At 47.3% G+C, this 27,213-nt stretch overlaps 2 protein-coding genes across 4 annotated transcripts in view; one reads left to right on the top strand and one right to left on the bottom strand.

Annotated features, from left to right (window-relative positions):
• The window catches only part of LOC144162765 (uncharacterized), a 152,102-nt gene extending 143,025 nt beyond the window's left edge, over positions 1-9,077 (bottom strand). The window contains exon 1 of the mRNA XM_077693417.1: positions 8,258-9,077. The gene's annotated coding sequence lies outside the window, so the exon portion shown is untranslated. The remainder of the gene's footprint in view (positions 1-8,257) is intronic.
• Positions 1-26,808, top strand: part of LOC144162764 (uncharacterized) — a 70,555-nt gene extending 43,747 nt beyond the window's left edge. Inside the window, exons 1-4 of one of the 3 annotated variants that reach the window (XM_077693414.1) lie at positions 188-385; positions 20,475-20,648; positions 22,807-22,937; positions 26,274-26,808. In XM_077693414.1, the coding sequence (XP_077549540.1) occupies positions 20,501-20,648; positions 22,807-22,937; positions 26,274-26,501 (507 nt within the window). In that variant the 5' untranslated portion in view covers positions 188-385; positions 20,475-20,500 and the 3' untranslated portion in view covers positions 26,502-26,808. Of the gene's footprint in view, positions 1-187; positions 386-12,754; positions 13,040-20,474; positions 20,649-22,806; positions 22,938-26,273 lie in introns of those variants that run through there. The other 2 variants (XM_077693413.1, XM_077693412.1) reach the window with 2 other exon arrangements.
• The last annotated feature ends 405 nt before the right edge of the window (positions 26,809-27,213 follow it).

Genomic DNA, 27,213 nt, shown 5'->3' with positions numbered 1-27,213 from the left:
CAGAGTTCTCAACTAGAGTTCTTTATCTTGTACACAAACCCTGATACGTCTTAATCGACAGGATTTTCCTCTGATTTTAAATACCGCCTCTGAGTTGCGAGTGAAACTCGCGATGTCAAGATTTCCAGAGGGATGTCTTATCCCCATTACGTATGAGACGCGAGCTGATGGATGAAGTGGTGGGCTGCTACGCGGAAAGGCCGGCTATCTTTGCGGTCGATGACGCAAAATCAGTTGCGTCATACAATATACTATATCAGAGCAGATAAAGCCAGTCTGTTTGAGAAGCTTATCTGTCTCCTGGCAACCCGATAGACTCCTCTCGATTTCCATATGAGGGGGCCCATTGATCGAAGACCTTCATTCCTAAAGGGAACGCTGCCAGGTGAGTGGGGACTTTTTAAATGTTGTGCCTCGCCGAGCCGTCAGTAGGTAGCTTCGGTGAGACGGTGAGGATTTTTATATCAGAAGCTTTTTTTCAGAAGAAAGCAGCGATGCACCGTTGGAATGGGCAACGGTTCACTTGCTGTAAGCTCCTTGACGCGTACGTCTAGTTCGAGAACTACGTGTTATGCTTTATGGAACACCTTTTCTTCGGTATACTAAACTTTACACGTGAAATGTGTTCAATGGTCGGAGTGTAACCTTTTCAGCGTATCCGTTTTTCTACCATTGCGTGCGGCAAACGTATATGAGACTCTTCGCTTTCAATTAACGTGAACCCGGCAGTGGTGGATTTCTAACGGATATCCCCTCCCTATGATTGATAAACTCTTTTGTAATGCATAGTTGGAGAAGATTTCATTTTGAAAGGCATACCACTCACCTATTACAAATTAGAACAGAATCATAACAGATTGCTGTAACAGTCTCCCTAGATAGTTTTAATTTTCTTAATGCATTTTCATAACACTCGTAAAGTTTACCGCCAATTGCAGGGTATTTTGAGACTCTGCCTACAATGTGTTCTCATACTGTCACCGCAGAAAATTTGCTTAACAGGTTGCGAAGCAGCAAGCCCTTTCATAGATATTTAAAAGCTCCAGCACGCTCTGTCTGTGCAGTTACTATAACATCATCGCAAAACAACAGACTTCAATGCTTTCCAAAACCGGAAAGCTATATTTTTGCGAGAGCAGTAGATGCAGTATGTCGGCCAAAATTTTCTCCATCCATCCTTCAGCAGAGCGAAAAAACAGAGGACTACGTAGTGCGTGGCTGCGGCGGCGCAGCCTTCGCACTGATGCTGACGTTGCTAGGGAGCTGTGAAGTCGAAGCGCGGCTCGCCACCGGCTCCTACCAACGAGGCCATCGCACGTCCCTTCTACCGGTCCCGTAACATTACTTCATTAAAATTACTTCGTTACTTGGACTGACAGAGCTTTTGCCAAAGAACTGATTCATTTCCTCATGAACCGGTTGGTCGACCGAAAAGCCCTTATAAGATCTCTGGAGACACGTTGCGTGAGTGAAGCCGGGCTTCCATTGTGTCAAAACTGTTACTTGAAAATCGTGAAAAAGAAACTGTTCTAGATCGACAATACACGCATAGATCATGGAGAAGGAGTACAATAGTATATACCTTTATATTATGAACCACTTATCGGTGTACAGTCAAGTCGTTCGTAGATGTGTTTGCTTTGTGTTTGCTTGGTTTGCGATTTAGGTCTTTAAAGGTTTGACGATCGACTGGATTCAGTTTCAGTGAAGGTTGGGCGCACTCTTAATTTTCGCGATTCTCTCAACTTTCTTTTGGAAAGGATGGCAATTTTTTCGCTCTGCAGTCTCCATTGCTACCGTCACCGCTTGTACGTGTTGTGAATTGCAATGTGCAGTCGATGCACAAACGCAAAGGAGGAAGGAATAGGAATAATGGCGACGAAATGCCCATACTGGTGCACGGAAAAACCAGCGACAGGCAGCCTATGGCGACGCCAAAGCGAACGAGCGTGACCACTTAGAGCGCAAACCACATTTGGGTTAGTGAACGAAGGGCGCGCGAGGAACGTCGGGTTGCGGGCTTGTGAGCCAGGACCGAGCTTTAAATGGGCCCTTAAATGCGTTTTGAGCATACTAAATTAAGAAGTGCAGTAATTAGGGTGGGTGTGCAACTTCACCTGTGCCATGTATAGCTTTTTTACGAGCAGCGGAAAGCGCACACTTTCGTTATAAAGCTTGTCGTCCGTTTCCCACCCTTTCGTGCGTGTTTTTGGACACCGTCATTTAAACGCATCTTCGCCATCGATTCTTCCATGTGCGTCACGAAGCAGACATCCTGCTATAGTACGGTGCTTTTTCCCAACTTCCAGCGAGCAAACCGTTGGCTGGTCAGCGTCGGCGGGTTGTAGCGGCACCTGTGTGGCACGCTTGCACGATATCGTGTTCATCTATAGTTACCGTTTCTGCTCTATTACCACCCTTCTCGTGAACACGCTTCTATTAACACGCGTGCACACAGCTTGAATGCGCCGCTGGTTTGCTCTGTGCCTTCCCAGGAAGGTTGTTCATAGCGACTTATAAATAAGTCCGAACCGGCGCGTTTCGTGCACAGGGTGTCTGCTGCTTAAAATGTCTTTTTGACATGCCTCCGGCAGGAATTACCGCAACACAGCAAAACCAGGCCCCGTTCCGTCTGGGTGACATGTACACGGCGCTTTGTCGATACACAGTGGCATGCTGCGCGAAAGAGAACAAGACAAGTACGATCCCACGCATGATCTTGGTAAATCAATCCTAACCGGTACATTTAAGATCCAGAGCTCTGCACCGCTTCAACCTGTCTTTTTGACGTGCCGCCGATAGGAACCACCGGAGCCTGCAGTCAGCAGAGCGCAAATTTACCGGAAATGGTTGGAGACGTCACCTCTGAGGAGCGAAGCATCATGGAAGGCAACGCTCGCGAGCCGTCAACAGCGAGTGGAATGGCGAAAAGAGGAGGAAACGCGCTGCGGCGAAAATGCGTGGTTTTAAAGCAAAGCTTTGCTACTTTCGTCCAGCGATTTCGTGGAGGATGCGCAAGGTGACCTTTCGACCGCAGACACACCCCCGGCGGCACACCCCTCGAAGCGCATCGCGTGATTCGCCGGGACCATGGTCGACGCTGCGCACAAAGCCACGTTTTCAGTCGTTCTGCGCAGCACGAGAGCGGCGGTAGCGCTGCCGTTGCGCCAGCAGCCGAACACCCTTCCGCTTCCCACGCATGCGGTGCTGGGTCGTTTCGGGCAACGTGACTCGTCTCGATTGATTGATTGTGGGGTTTAACGCGCCGACGCAACGCAGGCGATGAGGCGCGCCGTAGTGGAGGGCTCCTGATTAATTTTGACCACCTGGGGATCTTTATCGTGCGCTGAAATCTCGTACACACGGGCGTTTTTGCTTTTCGCCTCCATCAGAAAAGCGGCCGCCGCGGCCGGGAATCGAACCCGCGACCTCGTGCTCAGCAGCGCAACGCCTTAGCCACTGAGCCACCGCGGCGGGTCACGTGACTCGTCTCGCGCCCGGCGAAGAAGAACGGCGCGTTCGCCATGAATGAACGGCGCGTTCGCCGCGTTCGCCGCGTTCGCCCGGCCTCCTCCTGTCAGCGTTGCACGGAACCGAACGGCTTCGAAGCGTGGTCGGCAATACCGCTAAATCAAAGGTTAACCAAGCGAAACCAAGACTCAACCAGACTAGGCCAAGCCTTCGCTTTGCATATCTAAGGTTAGCTGAGATAAGCCGCAGCCATTTTTCTACGTACAATTTGTCAGCTAATATTCATCGCTTTAGCAAGGGCTTGTGTCCTAATACATTGCTTTGTTTCGTTTATATTCATGCGTCGGCGGAGGGTGTTTCAGGGCCACCTTTAGGTTCTTTCTTTCTTTTCTTTCTTTCTCTTTTTCTTTATTTATTTATTTGTCTTCACAAACGTGCGCGGTGACCAGGGTAAAAGCCGTTCCGCGACAGCTTGAGGGTCCCTTGGCCACCCGCGGCAATGACGGGCGCCGATCACAAGCACACATAGCCGGCATGAACAATTTCAGGAATTATTCAAGAGTGCGCGAGAACAATGATGAAAAGAACACTTACACAGCTACAACTGCAACTAAGAAAATTTTACAAATACAAGCACTAAACTAGTTTACATGCTTTAGTCTCAGAAATTGACATAAATCAAACAAATCATAATATGCTTCTCCAGAAATTTGCAAAAAATACAGGCACATCTTGTTCAGGTTATAGAAGGGTGGAATAGAAAAAGAAATACAAGTACTTAGGAAACGATGCAAAAACTATATTGGGGTTCCGCGAAAATAATAAACGACAAGACAGTTTTATAAAGATGCAATGACAGCAAGAAGTAATAAAGGCACCTTCGTGTTAGGCTGTGTATAAATCAGTTAAATAAGCAGTGCTTAGCAGCAATGTAAGCCCTATTCCCTGGCTACCAAACCGATTCAGCCAACGTGGCAGGTTATTTTCAAGCATTTGCATTCTATAGTTTGTTCGAGATTTTGGAACCTTCAATTTCTCTGCTTTTCTAGTTTTGTAAGAAAGTTCAATATTATGCAAATCAGCTATTTCAGTTAATAATGGATTATTCTTTTTAATGCTAGTAGATAACTATCTGGCTAACCAATATTGATAGATGTCATGTACTGTCATAATTTTTCACTTCCTAAATAGTTGCGCGGTAGGCTCTGTATATGGCTTGTTTCCAATTATTCTGAGGACTCTTTTCTGGGTATTTAGTAGTTTTGTTAGATTTGTTTCGGTACCAGTGCCCCAAATTAAATTGCAGTAATTTAAGTAGGAAGCAAATAAGGCATTATAAACCATTATAAATCAAACGTTTAACGGTCACAGGCACAAGGTGTCTGGTGTGGTTAAAAATGCCAGTAATCCAGCTCAACCTTTTCAATAGATAATTTACTTGGTCATCGCAGTGCATGGTTGCCATGAAATAAACGCCGAGTATTTTAACCGAATTTACCACTTCTATTTTTGATGACCTGAATAAGATGTCAGTCTTAAGGAACACCTCTTTTCCTTTAGAATGATAGAAAATTGCTTTGGTTTTTGTCGGATTGATTTTTAATATTTTCTGTTGTCCAAATGTCCAGTTTTGACAAAATGTTATTAGCTATAGACACAATTTCATCACTAGAAAATGCTGAAACAAATATTGTGGTGTCATATGCACAGATACTAAATTTTTCCTCAGTTGAGATATGTACAATGTCATTAATATAGAGAATAAACAGCAGTGGTCCTAGTATACCTCCCTGCGGGACCCCTGGAATTTGTTTTTTTTTTCTGCCTGAATTAAAATTATTCATTGAAAGGAACTGGTATCTGTGAGAGAAATAGCTTTGCAACAATTCCATAAGTAGCCCACGATTACCATAGTGACGAAGTTTTTTTAGAGTATTGAATTAATATTGTAATAAAAAATCAGAGTAAAATCGACATAAATGCCCATTGTTACCTTCTTCTGTACAATCTTCCGGAGTATATATTCTTTTTGGTCCAACAACGCCATTTCCGTCCACCTATTCTTTTAAAAAACGTGAGGGAGCTATGATATTATTCTTCTTGCAGAAATAGGTTATTCGTTTTAAGATTATCTTTTCTAACCCTTTGGAGAATACAGGAAGGATGGATATAGGACGGTAATTTGAAACATTATGCCTATCTCCTTTTTTGTACAAGGCAGTAACACGTGAGATTTGCATATTAGAGGATAAAACACCCCTAGAAATGCTGATATTAAAAATATGTGGTAATGGGGGACTTATTATATCAATAACACATTTAACAAGCTTTATTTGTGCTCCGTCCGCATCGATGCTACAGAATTTTTCAGGTTCAAGAATGTAAAACCCACATTAATTTCGTCCCTTGGTTGTAGGAACAATGTAGAGCAGCCCTCTGGGCCTAATGTTATTTTGTAGGCGGTTGACACTGTGTTAAAATCCCTGTGTATACAGCAGTTCTCTGGGCCTAATGTTCTTTTGTAGGTGGTTGACACTGTGTTAACATCCCTGTATACAAAGTAATTATTCAGTATATTCACCATAGATTCACCCGTATGCGTCTGTTCTTCATGCAAAATTCCCTTTGGCTGTTCTTGCATCCTATCCCGCCCCAAGAGGGAGTAAAGTTTTTTTCCATAGAACATCGGTATGTTGCGAACAAGACGTAAACTGTCGTATATAGCAACGTTCTTTTGACTTTTTCATCTCCTTATTTAATGCCTTTCGGAAACTTTTGAAAACGCGAAGGTCCGAGTCCTCGCGTATAACATAAAATTCTTATATAGGCGGTCTTCCTAACCTATTTTTTCAGAATGTAATAGGTCATCCACGGTTTTCTACACCTCTAAGGTTTGGGCCTACTTTTTAATACAAAATGTTTTTTTGTACACCCGGAGAAAAGAAATAAATGAAATTATTATACGCTGTGTTAACATCTGCAGCCTCGAAAACACTAGCAAACGAAGTATGCTTAACTCGAAACAGAAAGCATCTAACAATCACTGCGTCACCGGTTGAAAACTTGGGTAATCATCTTCACCCAACACACGAGGAAATGCTTTCCTAATATTGCAACAGATTTCCATACGATAACTTAATGGGTGGGCCAAAACACAGGTTGTAATGACCAATGCATCAAAGTTTATTATTAACAGGTCTAAAATTGTTTCCGAAGACAGGGTTACTCTACTTAGGGAGGTAATAAAGTTGTTACAACCATTGCAAGACAATACATTTTCCAAGTCCACCGTTTTTGCATTCCTTTCGTTCATATTAATGTTGAAATCACCAGAAAGGACCACATGAAAGTTATTATCATTAACATAGCAAAAAAGTTAATCTAGGAAACTGAGAAAGTGTGGCACTGAACCGCCAGGGGGACGATAAATTACCGCAATTACGACGCCGTCCAACTGAACACAAACCATCTCGTAAACTACTGTTACACAACAAGCTTTTGATATTTCCACTGCGTGTAAAGTATGTGCTATCGCGATAGAGACTCCTCCACCCCGACCGGTAGAGCTATACGCAGAAAATGTTTTCATGTTGATAGACTCAAAATTGATATTTTCGTCACATTTCCATGTTTCTGTACACATTACATTATCAAAAAAAAGTTTCCAAGTTATAAAATAAACATTCTAGTTCGTCCACCTTGTTGCTTATAGACTGTGCAGTTAAATAAAAAGAGCGACGGTAGCTGTTTTTTTTTTTGTACCAAAATTATGAACTAACTCGTTTAAGGACACTTGGCCCAAGTGAACCATTCGGTTTGAGTACGAAAGAACACAGAAACCGCTGTTCAAGTACTCAGAGCATGCAGGTCGTCCTCGGACGTTATGATAATGGAGGGATAACCAGGCCTTTTTCGGACTAGGACCCTTCCGTTGAAGTGCCACGCAAAGGAATAGCCTTCGTCCTCGGCCCAGGCTTTAGCATGGTTCAGAAGCATGGTTCAGAATTCCCAGAATTTCAGAATTTAGCATGGTTCAGAATTCTCATGGTTCAGAATTTAGCATGGTTCAGAATTCTCGCACGGTTGGTCATATTCTGAGTAATGCTGATTCCTTCGCGACGTTCCCTCAAAACCTTCCTTTTCTCCAACCAGGTATCTCTCGGTTCCTGCCATGCGAACCTTATGATCCGTCCTCTTGCCTTTCCCGGTCGTGCGCTCAGCCGGTATAGAGAAACAACGTCGGTTGTTAGCATTACCTTCCTTCTCAAGTTTGTCGACGTGCCCTTTGACAGCCTCAATTTCTTTATCTTGTGCGTCAATCCGCACCTTGAAAGCGTAACCCTTGGATAGACGTCTCTATGCAGTCTACCTTTCCATTTAGTGGCAGAACACAGGGAAGCTTCCGGTTAATTTCAAAGACCATGGTCTTCAAATCCTCAACCCCTTTTAGCTCCCCCGCCAAGCCCCCATTTTGGCGCTTCTAGACTTGTATGCATCACAGTTCCGTGTTTTCTTAGCTTTGTCTCGCTTCCCGGCAAAAGCTGCTTCAGTCATGCCCGAGCACACAACACCATGATAATACGCTTCACACTCACTACAGGCAATGACATTTCCATCATCCTGAAGCACGGCACGATTCGTGTTACAACGTGGCATCTTAAAACTAGGCAGAAGCAAAGGCAACACACACGCTTACACTCGATCCAAATCCAAATCACACGCGCTTGGCAGCAGCGACAGCGTAAAGACAATTTTTCATCAGGAGGTAAAAAAGCGTTTGACCAACCTGCGAATTACAGGAGCAAGTTATCGCACGTGGTGGTGTCGCCGCCGCCGCCGCTGCCGAAATGCCAGGCGAGGAAACGCCCCCAGCGATGAAGGCTTCGGTAGCAAAAGGTGTCTTTGCTGAGTCCCTTAATCACCATCGGCGGTCACGCAGCGCATGCCACGAAAAACGTCGTTGTCATGGTAGGGCTGGCGATTTGAAGTTCCTTTTTCCAGCGTGGCTGGAGGGCAGAGCCGGTGCCTGCGAATTACAGGAGCAAGTTATCGCACGTGATAGCGTCGCCACCACCGCCGCCGCCGCCGCCGAGTGCTCTTTTTCACGGAGGAGACGTGGAGGAAACCAACATAAAAAGCGCCATAGCGCAGGAGCCACGGTAGTGCTATACAAGGCCACCATGCAAAGATATATTTCCAGGTCTTGGGTAAAGTGTGCTCCCATCGGTTTGTTAAGAAAGCAAAAGGGAAAGAAAAGTCGCCCCACCAATATAGCCCTTTTATAAGACTTTTGTAAGCTTTCTAGTTCTTCCAGCCAACGGTTTTTCGGTGGTTTGCGGGACAAGAAACTTCCAACGTGGCTTCGGAGTGTGAGGGTGGTTATCACTCACGGAGCAAAGCGGGAATGGCGCGGCGAATTTACCCAGCATTCCTTGCGTGGCGTGCCCACATCGGCGCGACCCGGCTTTGTCGGTTGCTTTAGCGATGGTTGTTTTGAGCCTGTTTTGGCGCAGCTTGGCTTTCATTGCGCACTTCCTTCGCATGGCTTCATTAAATTGTTCGACCGCACCTCCTGGGTAACCCCTACCTGACGGAATTAAGTGGTCATACGGCAAACATACGTTACGTATTGCCTTGCAGGTCACGAACCCAAAATGTAGGCACCACATACAGACATCTGGCCGCTAGACAAACACTGACTTATGTACACTGCTTGCCATGAATGGGACTCCGTTTTCTAAACTCGTGAATATCAATTCGGTTGTGTTTTAACAGGTATTACTGGAAGCGGAAGGGGCAACTGGTTTTGATAAATGCCGATTATAAGAGTTTTTTCAGCTTTCTTGCAATTCTCATGCTTACTAAACTAACTAGTTTAAATCGCTAGAAATGGGAATCACTAAGCTCACATGCCGAATTGTTTCGATGTCCGAGCTTGTGTCGCGCGGTGGTATAGCCCCGAGCTGGGGCATCGGGATGGCTAGGTTCCGCTGTCTCACCCTTGGAATGACGCTCCTCGCCGTTTTCTTCCTGAGGACGCGCATCCTGGCTACAGCGGCGGCATCGGCCGCTCTAGCCAGGCCGAGGCCGACGCTTTTGCTTTCGGCACGCCGTTCCCGTGAATTCAAGGTGAGGGCAGGCAGAATCTCTGGTTTCACGCTTTGTAGAGCCACCTGTGTGAATTCAAGTGGTGTCGCATGGGAAATTGTTGTGGGTGGCGTTTCCAGCTATGCTTTCCAACCACTTTAACAGCGTGAAACGAAGCCAATTTTTTTTTTTCATACTCTAGATCATACACTGGCAACTCAAGGGTGCGTAGAAAACAGCGAACATGTCCGCTAAGCTTCCTGTTTTCAGCGTGGAAACCAGCTTGCTTGTTCAAGTGAGTAGATTGTCGTAGCCTTGTCTGTCCGACTAGATGTAGCAAGACGAAGTCCAACAGCCGCGTTCCTTCCAGGTTGACCAATCGCAAGCCCTCTTACCAGGGGGTTGTAGGTAGGTATAATTTAGCACTGCCAAACGCCCTATCCGCCTTGAGTGGAGTAATCCCACTCTCCACTTGAAGCGAGAAAATGCCGCACCACACGCTCCTCACTACCAGGAATTCGAGCAAACTGAGGGGAAGGGAATGTCTTTGCGCATACTTGGCTGCGGTCAGGGAAGGTTGCGACCGAGGTAAACGTAAAAGCGTCGATGGGGAGAAAAAAACTGTGGAGGATTCTTAGAACGGAAGTAAAGCTTCACGATAGATCTGTCTTTAGCAGTTACTTAAAAGGGCTTGAGTGGGCTTGCAGCTGGCGGTATGTGATAAGGAGATAGCGGCTCTTCGCCGCGAAGGACGCGTTGCGATAACCGGAGGTCTTGCGGCGCCTCCGTTGAGCTGCAGTTACGTATCTTGTCCTACACCTTGCCTTCGTACTGGGTCTATAAGGGACCTACTTCGGTGTATCAGCTTAGCAATAGGGGAATAGCGAGAAGGGTAAATGAGATATGTCGTATGCACTCAGATGGGGGTATACCAGAAACAGCGAATGAAAAAAATGGCTCCAATCCACGCTGTGAAGGGGGTTGTAGAGCCAATCTTTAAAAGATACCCGCAACAATCGACCATGCGACGTCACTTGAATTCACACAAGTGGCTCTACAAAGAGTGAAACCTGAGGTTCTGCCCGCCGTTACGTAGAATTCGTAGGGGCGGCGTCGCGAATGCTGCAGCGTCTGCCACAGCCGGGCTAGAGCGGCGGACGCCGCCGCTGTAGCCCGGACGTGCGTCGGCAGAAAGAAAACGGCGAGGAGCGTCATTCTAAGGGTGAGACAGCGGAACCTAACCATCCTGGTGTGCTAGCTCGTGGCTACAGCACCGCGCGACACAAGCGCAGACACCGAAACAATTCGGCAAGTGAGCTTAGTGATTCCCATTTCTACCGGTTTAAACTAGTGAGTGTAGTACGTTTGATAACTTATAATCGCTATTTATCAGAACCAGTTGGTCCTTTCGCTGAGAGAAAGCCACAACAGTGCATGAACGCCCACCTGTACGAGGATGCGGTTCCCCGGTCACAACCGCGGGACTTCAGTCGCAGCTCAGATAGCGCGCCCCTGAGAAAAGCCTTTGTTGACTATCAGTCGTGATGTTCAAGTTCAAACTTTGGGGTTGAATACACCCCCGTCCAACCCCGATTGAATACATACACCCCGGCTATAGAGCACGCCGTAGTGAAGGGCTCCGGAATTAATTTTGATTACCTGGCGGTCTTTGGCGCGTTCCGAAATCTCTACACATGAGTACCCGTGCTAACAAAGATGTTTAATGCAGCGTATGGTACTAAATCACTGCTCCCATCATATTCCATGCCCCACACAGCCCTCATTCCCAAGGCAGATTAAGCGGAGAAACGTCGTAACGGCCAATATCATTAACATACGTCGACTACAAAATATTTATGAAAGTTCTGGAACAAATGCTTCGAACTCTCGTCCAACATACATTAGGGCCACATGCGGATTTAAGGTTCGCAATATTTTTAGAAATATCGATAAAGCAAGGTGCGTCCTCGAGTGCTGCGACGCCCTGCATGCGGGGGTGGCCGGCAGAGTCCAGCAGATCGGCTTGGGAAAAGCGTTTAATTGTGTGTCTCACGAGATATTGTTTTGTATTTTGGGTCGTATGAGCGTGGGATTCGTTATTAAAGAATGCGTCGCCCTGGCGTACCGCAATTGCACTACGCGGCTGATTCTGAAGAAAAAATTACACCATCTTCCCGCAGGGGAACCCTGAGTAGTATGCAAAGCAGCCATGGGGTCGATTCAAGCGCCCATTAGATTTCAGTTCGTCGTTTCCGTTAGGTTGAGGTACGTAGCTACCGTTATATTTACAGTTTGGTTTCCATGGTAACTACCACACTTTTCACTTACGGGAACTACGAAATGGGAAATTTCGTTGAGCCCATGGCTGTTTCGCATACTACTCAGGGTTCCTCTACGGGAAGATGGTGTAATTTTATTAGATGCGACGGGGCTATGTCCCTCTCTTGTCGTTGTTGCGCCGTCCACACCCCCACTGCGCATGCTCGGCTTGCTGAACGCCCGGTGGTGTCTTACTCTTTAACGGCTCATGGAGCGACAGTGTTACCGGTGTTTTCCTGGGCCGGCCCGAGATGAGCCGTGCATGCGCAGTGGGGGTGTGGACAGCGCCACAACAAGGGAGGCACATAGCCCCGACCAGAGATGCTGGAGCGTCAATGTTGCCGGTGTCTTCCTGGGCCGGCACGAGACGAGCACGCTTCCCCTCAAAGGGCTCCTGGAGCGGCATTGTTGCCGGTGTCTTCCTGGGCCGGTGGATGGACGGACGACGGACGACGGAGCCGAGAGCAAGAGATGCTTTGCATCTAAACGTTGGGAGCCCCAATTGAAGCGCAGCGTTCGGTGCGCCAGGGCGGCCCCCTCAGCCCCTATTGTTTCGCATATACAGTAAACCCTCGTTAACTCGAACTCGCATATCTCGAAAGCTCGATTAAGTCGAAACTTTTTTTCGCCGTGCATTAACCTCCCATAGGTGCTATGTCTTTGCACCCTCTTATCTCGAAACGTTTTTCGGGGGGGACAGCGGATATCTCGAAATCTTGACCGGGAGGGCAGAGGCAAAGTCCACTTCACGCGCCCTGGAATCGATCGAAGAAGACATTGGCGCAGAATTCAGCGGCTGTGATAAGCTGTGCAATGAAGTGGGCAAGGCAACTGGCTGCGTGAGCGATACTCAAGACAGCGAGATCGTTTTTGAGGAGTATGCGCTCTAAGAGGCGGACGGGCCCGTAACCGGAATGCTGTCGGACGCCGATATCGTTGAGATGGCCGTGAACGACACAGATGACAATGCAGACGAGGAAGAGCCTCGATAAGTGCATACGACGACAGAAACACGTAACGTGCTGCGCTTGCTCCGCAACAGGCTCGAATGCAGCGGTGGTGACCAACGGTTCATGCGATGTGTTGAGCCACTGGAGAACGCCTTTCTCGGACCGAACGCGAACGTGAAACAGGCGAGCATCACGCAGTTTCTTGATCCTCGGTAATAATTTTTTTTCCCTGCGAATTCTTGTGCCTCTACTACGGTAGCTCTCTCGCGCAGTGAAGCTTTTCCTGGCAGCACTGGCTTTTCTTTCACAGTGACCTGGGCAAACATTTTCGGCGTTTTGCATTAACTCGAAATACCGCTTATATCGAATTTTTTCCCGGATTTGACGGCTTTGAGTTCACGAGGGATTACTGTACATCAAAGCCCTGTTGATGAGTATAATCCGAAATAGGGCCACTGAAGGTTTCCGACTGCATGATTCAGAGAGAGAGAGAGAGAGAGAGAGAGAGAGAGAGAGAGAACTCTTTAATGTGGGCTGGAGAGGTCAGCTCTGCTGGCGGCAGTGCTTGCTACGCCAGGTGGGGATGATTACAATGCAGTGAACTGAATGTGAGATATCGGGAAAGCAGCAATAGAGAGAAAACAAAAGTTAAATAAAAACAGCACGCAATGTAGTGCAAGGAAAAAACTCGAAATAAAGTTAAGCAAAAGAAAAGAAAAAATTGAGCGAATGGAGCCCAGGAAGCGCAGAGCGCCTAACAAGAAAAAGGAGTCAAAGCGTACACAACGACGCAAACGCGTACAGACGTAGCCATGCGCACAATGGAGGAATTACAAAGTTTTGTCTAGTCCTGAATCTCGCAAAAAACGCAGAAGAATCTTTGTCCCTAAACATGAGTCATTGTTGTTGTCCCAGGGTCCAAGAAAGTGACACAACTGAAGGCTTGCTCCGCGTCGAACACGAGACAGGCAGCTCGCTGCTGTAACTCGCGCAGCGGAAAATCGCGGGAATATACACAACAAGTGCTCGGTAGTATCGCGCACAGCGCACGTGGGGCACAGTGGTGAATCCTTCCACCCTATTCTGAACTTGAAGCTTCGGGTGTAAGCCACGTTGAGACGCAAACGATGCAGTACACCTTCAGAATTCCGTGTTTTCCACCCGACCTAAGCAAAGTGCATGATTCAGAAGTCAAACTTTTGGCTTATGCAGAAGACGTTGCTGCTTTTCGTATGAACTGATTGATTGATTGGCTGTTTATTGGAGGTGGTCATAAGACCCTGAAGGGGATGGGGGAGAGTGGGAAAGGGAAAAAATATGAAAATAAAAGTAATCGATAACACATTTGCACTTTTTGTCCCATTAGAAAGTCAGTTCGCACTTGTCACAGAATCACTGACCCATACAGGGCTGAGTCAATCACGAATCTAGAGACCATTCTGGAGAGAGAACTCTACAATTGCCTCTAATAAAGAGGGATTAGCACGCATTTGGCTAATATGGTCCTGTTCGTCACACGGGATGGAGTGTAGTGTTAAAAGTTCCGATCGTCCTTGTGAAAAGGCAGAGCACATCCAGATAAGGTGGTAAAGATTGGAAACGACTGATGCCCCACAAAATATGCACTTTGGAGTGTATGCTGTACGAGGATAGGTCCATTTAAAGAGAATGTCGGGGGTATATGCACAGTTTGTGTATTTGTGTATATCTTGTTTGCAATAACTTCTCCTTTTCTGGTGAGACGTTTTAGAGGTGTGAGGAAACCCACAGGGGAGGATTCCTGGAGGCGCTGACGACTAAGGATCTTTGCTTTGCGGTAGTTTTCAGGCCAGGTCGCGTCCTGTGGGGGTGGGTCAGGAGAAACAAAAAGTGTTCAGTTGGTAGTTTTCACGTGCAGTGTAAAACGTTTGGCATGGTGACTTGGGCAAAGTGCCTGCAGGATTTCGGCAGGGGAACGGTCATCATCACCGCCGTCCTTTGCTAATGTTAGCTGCGTCACCGCCCCAGTGAAATACTAGCCCTAATTTACGGTACAGTGAAGTACTAGCCCGCTGTTTACCGCGATATAATAAACTTGTTATAGAGATTGCTCAAAAGAATCCTATAACCACTTTGTTAACATTATATAGAATATTTGTATTTAGTTTCCATTACTAATTGGCCACCGCGTTTTAATTATTGCGCCAAGTCAATGGATCTTACCGTCTCTGAATGTAGTTTCTTGTGAGATTCTTGAGAGCTTTTTATAAAACATTTTCAATAAACTTTCTATAAAATTCTTAGAGAGCATATTCGGAACAGCCTGTTGCGTGTGGGTCAAGTTTGAATAAAGTTTCTGATGAGTTTTTATTACACTTATCGCAATTTTCTATAAAATTTTTATTGAGTTTAGTCGTAAAATCCTGTTGCTTGTGAATAAAGTTTGAATAGAATTTTTGATGAGTTTTTATTAAATTTACCTCAAGTAGCTTTCCTAAAATTGTTATTGAGTATGGTCGTAACATCCTGTTGCTTGTAATTTAGGTTTGCGTAAAGTTTCTGGGGGGGGGGGGTTTATTAAATTTGTCTCAATATTATTTCTGTAAAATTCTTTTTGTGTCCAGTCATAACATCCCCTGGGTATGACCTAAGTTTGAATAGAGTTTCTGTTGAGCTTTTATTATTTTTGTCTCAATTAGCTTTCTTTAAAATTGCTATTGAGTATAGTCGTAATATCCTGTTTGCCGTGAGTCGGGTTTTCTGGCAAGTTTTAACCGCAGGGCTCTTCAGAGGCTCTCACTATCCGGTGGTCATGTCCATCACCCCAGGCACCACCGCTCCCTAGCGTCCCCAAGATGAAGTGACGGGACGACCATAGCGCCATCTCAGATCATGCGGCGGTGCAGGCTTAGCATGCGGCGGTGCTTAGCATCCCACATATATGCACCGATAAACTACCGGACCTCCGTGGGTGGGCTATAGAATGGCAATACAGAATCTATTCAAACTCGGAATAATGAAGGCAATAAGATGCTTGCTGCCGGTTCGTAATAACAAGTTTATTTCCCGTATAATGATAACAGTTCACAAATTAGGATTTCGGTCGACCCTATTGGAAGGCAATACAGAATCTGCTAAAACTCAATATACTGAAGGCAAAAAAATGCTTGTTGCATTTTTGCAATAAAACGTTCATCGATTTTATATTGGCCGCAATTTTTGAGATGGTAGTTTTGGTTCACTCTATAGAACCGCAATATGTAGTGTACTAAAACTCAGTCTCTTGAAGCCCATAAAATGTTGGTTGAGTTTGAGCAATAAAACGTCTGTTGACTTTCTAACGAGCACAGTGTTTAAGCGATGAGTTTTGAGTTTTTATTGACACTATAGAAACACAATAGGGGGTCTATTAAAACTCAATATCAATTTTCATGAGGGGAGCTTGGGCGTTGAACTGGAATATTACAGGGACAGTGGACCATACTGGCGTAGCCAGACACAAGCGTTCAGGGAGAAGGGCGAGAAATGGAAGGGGCAAAATTGTTAATATTTGCAAGGGCTACGGCATGTAACTTATTATTTGCGGCGAAGGTGTGGTATATTATGCAGGTACTGCATTGCTCGCAGATCAATGTCCAGAAAAATCACCGGGTATTTGCGGTGCTGGTTTGGGGATCAACTTGGGAGAGGTGCAGTGGAACAAATCTGTTTCGGAGAGTCCGAGATGGTGGCTTGGGGCTGGCACACCTGTATGTGCGACAGCTGGTAAACCGGTTGTTGTTTTGGCGATACGTTCACGATCCCTTTTTGCGGAGTGCCATGCAAGCACGGCTGGCGCGTGCTATACCGAAATATGTTGCATCGACATGGTGCATGCAAGCGTTCATGGGTATTTTAAGGAAATAGTCATGACGGCCCGTTTCCTATTCGCACGATTTTCTAGCGGGTACATGTCCTCTGTGACCCGCAAAAAACTGTATAAGGAAGGACATTTGCTATGTTGTTTTTCTCCTCCCTATTTATAGATCTCATTACAGTGCTGGGACAGGCCAAAATGGGCTAAAGCGCGTCAAAAGATTGGGGGTTCACCCGGGAGCGAAGACGTTTTTCTTCAAATTCCACACAGGCACTTTGTCTGTTGGAACCTGGGTGCAGGATAGAGGAATTTTTGTGCCATGGGGAACTCCGTGTTCATTTTGCAAACAACCAGAAAACATGTTTTTCTGCATTGTTTGGCTGCGGTAGTACTGTGGAACGTTCTCCAGAGGACCTTTCATAAAGACTTCCCCTGATCCCCTAAGGGCATACGCTTTCTAGTTGTACAAAACGCGGAGGGGGCACCCTTGTTGTTGGCCTTGCATAGCACATGGCGCTCGTGCATGGTCTGGCTTCACGGTGATGTGGACGCCCGCCCTGCGCGGCAATGTTTTCGTGATTCCATATCACAGCACGTGTAGAAGGGCAGAAGCGCAAGGCATGCGCTCCTGAGTGGCTGTCAAAAATGTAGCCCTTGACTACACTCTTAGGCAAAAAGGACTAAAAGTTCGTCCTTTCGGGGACTAACGGCCTCTGCCACAATCATTAGTCCCTTTGGGGACTAACTGCGAGGGGATGAACGGTTAGTCCCCCACCCGGATGGTCCGTTCCGATACTCCAATAGGACGAACTGCTCAGAGTACAGAATAAAGAAAAAAACGCCAGCACCGGCAGGGATCGAACCCCTGACGCCCGGAATTATAAACAAGGAACCCGACGCGCTATCTGCTGTACCACGCCGCCGGGTTGTACCTGCGGCAGATAATATTCAAGGGTACAGCGTGTAGTTCTGTGCATAACGCAACAGATCCATTGCAACTGGTGCCCGAATTTCTATCTGTGCAAGCGAACGTGACCGCGTTTTGCGCCTTGCGCTTAGCGCTTTGCTAGGTTTAGGGACTATTTCTCAGTTCGATTCGAAGTAGAGCCTCACAACCATAGTTTTTTCGTAAATAACAATCAACTCGTTGTCGCCTAGTTGAGATAGGTAGCTGGGCGATCGGACGACTCTTGTTTCCGCACAAATTAGCGCAAGCTAAGTGCTTTCTTAGTGTTCGATACATATGTTAAGTGCTCTATGTAACGTATGTGAAAGGGGTCGTCTGTGTGAGTGTCAGAATAAGGAAACATGCCATATTTTCCTGCATCGGCGAAAGCGAATTTGGTGTTGCTTAGCCTGAATTCTTCAAATTCGCGTCGCTAGACGATTGCGACTGTGAAATGCAAGCGGGTTTTACAGCAGTTGCAGCATTGTCATAGCTTTGGTGCCCAAGGCAATTATGTACCGAGTGTAAAAGATAACTTCGAGACGCTTACCTGTAACGAACATTTTTGTTTTGCAGTTGTCATCAGCAACATGCGTTTTTTTCTAGTCTGTTAAACATATACATATTCATTACGCTCAGGAATCCACTTTTGCTATTGTCACTAATTTTTGAGTTACTGTTAAGGCGCTTGAAAGCTTTCATTGGCCGTTATTATCTCGCCCGAATCGTATGCAACACAGCGTATCAACATAACCTCGCCGAGAAGCGTATGACAATCGCGCTTCGCCGCTCCTTGCCATTACCCGCCGCTCTACTAACCCTAGGCGATTTTCTTATAACTAACATCAATATTTTCTTGCGTGGCACCATCTAAAGCACCCAGTGACTGCAATGCCTTGTGTTTTGGAAATATAAAACTGTTCGCAGACATATGCGCGAAAGGGCAACGACGACGCCATTAGGGGATTAACGACGCAGCAAAGAGACTATAACTGCATGCGTTTCGTCTTCCCGTTACTCCTTATAGATCGGCGGGGACGAACAGTTAGTCCGAATTCATGCACACGGCACGTACTCTGCCGCAGATACTCCCCTTGAAGATGAACGGTCGCCCGCGAAGACTAACGGCTGTATTTTAGTCCCTATTTTAGTCCTTTTTGCCTAAGAGTGTCTAGACTTGGGAAATTTTAGAGGGACAACATTGGACCTCATGGGTTGGTGGCTTGTTGCTTGAGTTGTTCAGGTAAATAATTTTCTGTTGTGTTTCTGTATTGCGTCGAATACCAGCATCAAAAAAAAAAATTACGCCCACCTCCCCTCGCGGGAACCCTGGTGTGATGCGACGCTGAGGGGGTTCAAGCGCAAGCGGAGAGCAACCGTCGACCGAAAGGCCGCCGGAGAGCGGCACACCGGTTATATGCGCAGCGCGCCCGAAGGAGAGGAGACCGCAGAGAGAGAGAGTACTGCACATGCTTTTTTTGATTGATTGATTGCTATTGGTTTCCCCTTTGAAGCGGGGTGATGACATGTCATCTTACCAAAAAGGACTAATATAACCATGTTTTACACTCTTGGTTTAATACTAGCACTGCTTAGGGCAGGCACTAAAGCTTACTACGCCCGAAATACATTTTTCCCCCTGTTACAGGTGGTAACTGTCCTAGGCACTATTCCCCTCTCTGCGCAGCACCGCGTGCAGCGCTGCCCAACGGCGAAGTGAGAGCACGCTGGGCTCACACCCGCAGATGTTGAGAGAGAGTGTTCGCTCTCACCTGGGCACGCGCCGGCGCCAGTGCGTCTGCCACGGCTTTGACGCAACACAATACACTTTAATCCAATCCAATCGAATCCAATCCAATGCCCCTCGCGAGAGTGTGTTCGCTATCGGAGAGGAGAGGGGGTGAGCGGAGGAGAGTGCGGACGCCGACGACGACGACGGACGCACGCAGGAAGGGCAGGGCCGCCGACAAGAGATGCTCTCACCGTCGCATCTAAAAAAACTCGAAACGGAGGAATCGGATAGACGCCGGCTTCATAACGCCGGCGTACCAGGTTCGATTCCAGCCACGGGAAGTGTTTTTTTTTTTCGTTCCCCCACGATCATTCATCATCATCGTCAGAGAAAGTTGGCTTTCCTGCGGGGCGCATTGGCGCTCAACCGCATCAGTGAGGACACTAAAGCCTTCCTTTAAAAGCAACGAAAGGAACCGCCGTACTTGGGCTCAGCGGCTCAGTGCCTTAGCCATTGAGCCGCCGTGACGGGTAGTCGTCAAATACCACTGCCAGTTTCAACCAAGCTTCAAAAGTACATGTCCGTCCATCCGTCCGTCGTCCGTGGTGTACGTCTGTCTGTCTGTCTGTCTGTCTGTCTGTCTGTCTGTCTGTCTGTCTGTCTGTCTGTCTGTCTGTCTGTCTGTCTGTCTGTCTGTCTGTCTGTCTGTCTGCGTGCGTCTGCACGCGCTGCGTAGATAGATTTAGCACTGTTGTAAAAACCAGAGCTGCTTCTTGGGCGAGTTGGCCATTCATCGCGCCGTGTCCCGATCATTTCGTTCGTCCTTGTTTATTTCGCGCTTACTTACACGTTAAAAACCAGCCTCCATTTGCAGCACAGTAAATTGAAGTCACGACCGCACGAGTAGTGACAATTTTTTTCGACGCAGTGTGCACCCGAACAAGGGCCGACGCGGCCAGTGTTTGTGTTTCGCGCATCCTGGTCCGCGCTAAGACTGAAATTCAAATCTGGAGTTTTTTTTTACCACTTTGGGCATCTGTAAACAAAGCTTAGTTCGTTCCTGACAGTGTGAGAGAGCCGCCATCTCGGTACTCAACTCCTTCCCTGTATAACAGCAAGCTTTTCTTTGCGCAGCTGCCTGACCCGCCGAGAAGCAGGCCATGACGTCCTACCGGTTAGCAGCTTTCCTGGCAACTGCCGTTTTTCTTATAGCCGTAGCGTCGGCCAAAGTCACAGAAAAGCCTGAAAGATTAGACTTCAACGCCACTGACGTCCGAGCATCAGATTACTTCGATACAGTGAAGGCAGGTAAGTCCTGCCCGATGCACCACTCTACGAACATCCTGTCGCCACAACTTGTCCAACACAGCTTTAAGCGCACGGGGCAAGTGTATATTCCTCGATGTGATCCCGTTGAAGGAGATAATGAACCATTTAGCTGAAAGAATTCCAAGGGTCTTATAGTGTGCTTGGCCTTCAGCTTGAAACAGTGCGGAGGCCATGAAAAATGGGCAAAGCCTACTGCTAAACCACCGCACTCTCATTGCAACCCCAGATGGGCAAAAGTTGAAGTATAAAGAAGGTGTTTACGGTGTATTGGCAGCCACTCCGTTAAACGGATGGTCCCCCTGTTGTCCCTAATTTAGGGGTCGACCGAGGACTCGGTGGAAGGTTGAGCTAACAAAATTTAAGGGAAAGGGTGGACATAGCTACTACTCTTTAACCGTGGCTGGAGGTCTTTGTGAGAGGCCCTCGTCCTGCAGTGTACACAAGCCGGGTGATGGTGATGATGGGGGTGAAAGAAAGTGAAGAATAATGACCACGTGCATCACAGTCACACACCGCAGGGTCTCTCAAAGAATTTCGTGCTGTCATGTGATTTCCTGATTAACTAAAACAGCTTTTGTAGCCCGTGCTGTCGGCCCCTACGCCGTGAACACGAACACATACCACAAACAACAACAACATAAAATAGCAATGGCTTAGCTCGGCTAGGTTGAAATATATGTAGCGTGAGCTGAGGTTCAGCTGGTTAATATTAGCTTTCTTGGTTGTCTAGGATTAGCTTGATTATCATGCTTACTGCTGCTTCAGTGACACACACACACGCTGCACGCATTATGTGACCCGTGTATATTTATCAAGCGGCTCCGGCGCAGCGTCACAAATCGGCCCAGAGCTAAGATGGTTGCAAGGCACACGCCGGTGTTGCTGCGACGCACGAGCAATCGGTTCCAGACCCGGCCACCCCTCCCATGATTATCAAGTGGATTGGGCCGCCACGTGCGGAACGGAGGCCGGCGAAGACGCTGGGCGCGTGGGGTGTGTGAAACACGCCGGGCAGCGAGCAACGTTCTGTGCACCGTGTGATGTCACTGCTCCTCGCGATAGCGCAGCACGGCTACCCAGGAGCCACGAGAAACTGCCCAACCTCGGCCAGTGTAGCTCACGCTACAAAAAATTCATTAGGCAATAGAATCTGACCCACCAAAAATACGCGATATTATTGCCTAATAAATCCTTCTGGCTGGACGTGTAGCAGGAAGGGCATAAGGTCTTAGCAAACGTAGAAAAAATCCATTTGCCGCGTCAATAACTTCAGATTTTCCCAAGGTTTCCAACCTTTGATACGCGGAAGCAATAACTGAAGTTAGCATCTGATCCGCAGAACTTATGATTTCGATATTTGAAATGAAGGCAATGCATCCAGTGAACAGTGGTGTATAGCGTGCAATAAACGCTGTACGTCGAAGCTACGAACAAGATCCCGGTGATCTTGTGTCAACAGTAACAAAAATCTCAACTGTCGAGGGCATTCCATGTTTGTTAGGGACTAAGTGCAACTTTCTTCGCGTTTGCTTCACGTTTACACTTTCCTAAGCACCAAACTTCGGCAGTATGGCGTTTGACTCCACCATAAATGCATTTTACTACCGCCACGAGCAAGCGACAGTTCCGGCTAAATTCTCCATCTCAACAAAGTTTAAACACAAAAAACCCACGATTCCAGCAAATGCTATTTTCTTTTCTAAATCAAAATTTCCTCGAAGCCATACATTTAGTGCATATTTGCGCTTCAGATATCTCAGCAAGAGAACAGCAGGCCTGGACTTCGGCTTACTTGTAATATTACTCTTGCATATATCAGTTGAACGCGCTTGAGAAGATAGTCGTGTCTTAGGCGTATGAACACTAAACTAAAAGCACTAGGAAAAATAGTACCTGGCGCTTCCCAGGATGTTTATGACCGCAAGGAGCACATGAAGGTATCGGGATGCGTGCTGTAAGCGCGCGTCAAGTATAGGCTGATACTCTCATGGCCACGCGCATGCGCTGACTTACGTCACGCCATTCCTCCACCCATTTGCAGCCGGTTTATATTTCACCCGAATTTAGCGTCTACAAGCAGCATGGATGGAAACCTAGATAAAAACTGTCGCAAATGTATTGTTTTGGCTGTATCCAGGCGCAGGCGCCATCATTATCAAAGGACTCGCCAAGGGTGTCATTGTTGCCATTGTCGCCGGCGTGATCGGAGCCCTCACATTCATCATCAGTTGCTGCGTCTATTGCTGCAAAGAGTGCGCACAGAAAGAGGTGGGTGACGCATTCTTAATGGTGCACTGTGACATCGGCTAGTGACAGCAAAGGTCTCTCTACAAGCCAATAGTAGCGCGGTTCCTACGTCAAACGTCCAAGAGAGAGGATCCGTTATGCCCAAAACCCCCGGTCTTCTTCTTCTTTTTTTTTTTTTTTGCGTGCGTACGTCACAAAAAGCTCCTCCCCTCCTCCTCACTTTGTCTACCCGTTAGCCCTTCAGACTGCTTCACTTACGCCACCTGTTCGTCTCCAGGCTTTACATTTGATACAGGATGGCGCATATTGCCCTCGAAAAAAAAGGTCCTCCCAACAATAGACTGGTATTCAGAAGCGAGGCTGACTAAAAGGAGGTCGGTGTAAGCGTTGTCTTTGTAAGCTGGCCTTGTCACATTCTGTGTTACACAGTGAAGCCCACTCATAAGGAGAAAATAGCGGGAAATTTGCGGGAAGGCGTAGGAAGGAGACATAAAGCTAAAGGGCTATAATATAAAATAAAAGCCCAACCCGTACCTCATACGTATCACGGGTGACGCAAATTAAAAATAAACAAACTGGACCGAGGTCAACTAGAGTTTTGAAGAGAAGGAAATACCCACCGAAGTGGAAAATAAAAGGGAAAAATGCTACACAGCGACACCACAGCCAGGAGAGCGGGCCCGGGGAGACTCCCCTGATCTCCCCTGGGACGGTAGCAGGAGAGGTTGGGATGAGGGATGCGGATAGTGGTAATAAGGAATGGGTTATGGGAAAGTGGGTGGGACTGGGGACAGCGAGGTTTTTGTTCTAATCCTTAGATGTCTGACTCCTAAAATAGGCTTGAAAACTCAGGATGGGCGTCAGACGGTTCCAATTGGAATTCAGCGGACCCCACTATAGGTTCCAACCATCTGAGCTCCGACATCGAAGAACAGGGAGAACCTGCGACGGAGTGACGACACCTAATCTCCGGACCCCTTTCACAACCAGCCCCCGGCTAACACCCACCAGGTCCCCCGAGTACTCAAGAGACCCTGCCTAGCCTACATAGGTACTAATCCCCCTCGTCTCAACGGTTTCGGATACTGGTAGACAAGCGACGACGATCGGGCCGCGGTAACAAGTGCAAGGGCGATCCCCGTCGGTACCCCGAATACCGCTAGGCCGAAACCGCAAGACGCCGGCCTTGCTACAATCACACCGACCGCTTCACCAGCGCCGCGACGACGCGCTCTGAGCGAGAGTTTGCGGTTAACCAGTAACCCACACACTGCTCCGCTGCTTACACTGAATTTTCTGGCTTTTATTTAAAAGTGTTTCCGAACGTGAGAGACACCTAAAGGGGTCCTGTAAACATTTATAACTCTTAAGGCGTAATCGTGAGGTAGCAATGGGCCCCATATTTTCGTTTTCTGAAAGGGGAGGAGCCCCTGAAAGCGTAATTAAACGCGGCGATTGACACGGCTTCCGTCGAAACCGTCAGAGAAAGCGCACATTCATCCCAACATTCATGAAATAAGAGAAACAACTGTTTCCGAGCCCCTAAATGAAGCGATGAAGACGAAATAATGGTTTGGTTCACAAAACAAGCATTTAGGACATAGAAGAAAAGACATTAAGCAATGACGACTCCCCGGTGACTTTCTGGCAATCTTGTTCATGCGTATCAAACCCACCACCAAGGAATAAGATTGGGCAGTTGGAGCGAGTTTCGTTTACTTCCGTTTAATTGTATCATTTGAATACTGACGAGCATGATATAACAGCGCAGGGAATGAGGCGAGGAGCAGAAAGAGGCGGGACTTATATCATGATTACAAACCAACTGTCCCAAATTTCCCTTTTGCTACTGTCGAGCTGTTACAATACTGATAAATGTTTTTAGTGCTGACCTCGATTGCGTCATGGCTCCCCACATTGCGTCACTCTAGCTCAAAATTTGAATTTTTAAAGCGAAAGCTTTGTTAGTTGGGCCGATGGCACCCTGTAAGAGAACTGATGCATTTCACCATTGATCAGTTGGTCGACCGAAAGGAAGGAAGGAAGAATGTAGAAGAAAGGCAGGAAAGTTAACCTTGCTGGAGCCTAGTTTGCTATCCTGCACGTTGGAAAGGGGAAATGGGCAAAAAAGAGAGAGGAAAAAAAGAGGAAAAGTTGGACCAGACAAGTATGCCCAGCACTGAGGCACTGACAGTGATTGACACTGGAGGCTCTCACTCTATAGCCTAGTGTTCAAGTTCGTCGCCCGTAGAAAACGTAATAGTTCCTTAGTCGCCTTCTGAGCGGATGACTGAGAAGGCCAGTGGCACAGAATCTTCTCCTCCGAAAATGGCCGCCGAGAGTCCAGGTTCCTCAGCGCTGACGACAGCTACTTTCTTTCAGCCGAGTAGCGTGGGCGCTCGCATAAAACGTGGCGTATCGTCTCCGATGTGCCGCACGTTTCGCACTCCGCCCTTGCTGCCATTCCTATTAAGTACGAGTAAGCATTTGTGAATGCACCCCCAGCCAGAGGCGGCAAAGAAGAGTTGCGTCAGACCGTGGGAGGCCTAGTGGACCGAAAAGCTCTAAAAATATCTATGGACACACGGCGCGTGCTTCAAAACGGGGCTACAATTGTGTCAAAGCAGTTACCTGAAAATCGAGAAAAAGTGACGGTTCTAGGTGAGACAATACACGCATCGATCGTGAAGAAGGTGTACAATAGTATGTCTTCACCTCATAAACCACGTGTTGGCATACATTTAGATTGTTCGCGGACGCGTTCACTTAGTGCGCGAGAATTTGTCGCATGAGTTCGTTCTTCGTTTGCGATTTGGGGCTTTGAAGGTTTGACGATCGATTGGACAAACTTCGAACTTTTAGCGATGGTTTGAAGCACTTGTAGCGAACGTTTTGACGCAGTTTTAATGTCAAACAGCTGTCGCCCTTCCCTCAACTTGCTTTGTGAAGGGATGGTGTAGTTTTTTTTTTTCAAACTCTCTGGCGTTCTTTTTTTATTATTGAAGCAAGGTCTCCCGTAACTCTAATACAGCTGAGCGCGCCACAAAAGCCTAGTTCACTCAAATTGAACCACGTTGTCTTTCGTCTTCATGGCGCCTGTATGAGCACGTTTCAGGAAGCGCACGCTAGGCCCCAATTCTAATGTACCGTCAAGAGAAAAGGTTTGAGAACCACGGACGCAGCAATTTCTGGTTATTTCTCTGCCGCACGGCCTCCCGGGGTATTTTTGCAATACTTTAGTAATTGAACATCTCACCTGCATACCGCAGTTTGTGGGATACTACCGGAGGAGAAATAATCTAAACTTGCCCTTTTCATGGTCCGTAAAATTTTTCTCACGGCTGCACGTCCCCAAAGGAAACGCAGGAGACGCAGACGGTGGTCTACACGGCCGCACCCGAGCAGCAACAGTTCCCGGTAGGACTGCAGCAGTGGCCACCGGTGGGGCACCCTACACAGCCTCCCCAGGCCTCCGCGCCACCCTACTCACCACCCTACGCACCACCCTACGTTCCGCCCTACGCTCAGCCCTACCCACCACCCTACCCGACCAACCAGGGGCCGCCTGTGCACCAAAGGTACTAGCAGCGCAGCAAGTTTTACAGTGGTGCCGCGAGAACGTACGAGGACGGAGGTACTCACCTTATAGTGCTTGAACAATTTCTACTCATGACACATCCACTAAGTTGGACCATACTTCTCTTTCTTCGCATCGGCTTGCACGCACAACATCGACGACGTCAGACTTACACCATGGAATAAATAATTTTATACTATACGTGGCTTCTTGCTTGTGCTCCTACACGTTATAAATACTTTCAATAAAGGTTTCCTCTCTGTCTCTTTCTTCACCCCGTCTCGTGCACGAAGGAATAAATAATAACATATTATACATGGCTGCCTGGTTTTTTTTTCCTACCACATACCTCTCTTACAAGAGCTGAAGCAACCATTCCCCACAAGCTGCAGACAAATTCTTACCCCCAACGGCCCTTTATAAACACGCCATGTACCCTATCTAATACACGGAAACCTGCCCATTCTGCTCCCATACCGTGCTCCACATTGTACGGCAATGCCGCCAAACCTCGCACGGCAACCTTTATTTCTACCCCAGTTACGAGTAGTGGACAGCCCGGCCGACTAGCTAGAACCCTTTTACCGGCTAGACCTGGTGACAAGGGCCCGCACTGCAATTGAGGCACTAGATTCCTCACCAGTGGTCTCTGAAGTCGCACAGTAGTGCACCGGGCAGGAAATGAGCCGAAAGAACGCCACATTTCCAAACGACATGACT

This window comes from Haemaphysalis longicornis, unplaced genomic scaffold (assembly GCF_048455015.1).
Source record: "Haemaphysalis longicornis isolate Haplotype H1 unplaced genomic scaffold, Haemaphysalis longicornis Haplotype H1 scaffold_12, whole genome shotgun sequence".
Taxonomy (NCBI): domain Eukaryota; kingdom Metazoa; phylum Arthropoda; class Arachnida; order Ixodida; family Ixodidae; genus Haemaphysalis; species Haemaphysalis longicornis.
Note: the sequence above shows the minus strand (reverse complement) of the source record. Positions and strands in the feature narration are given on the sequence as shown.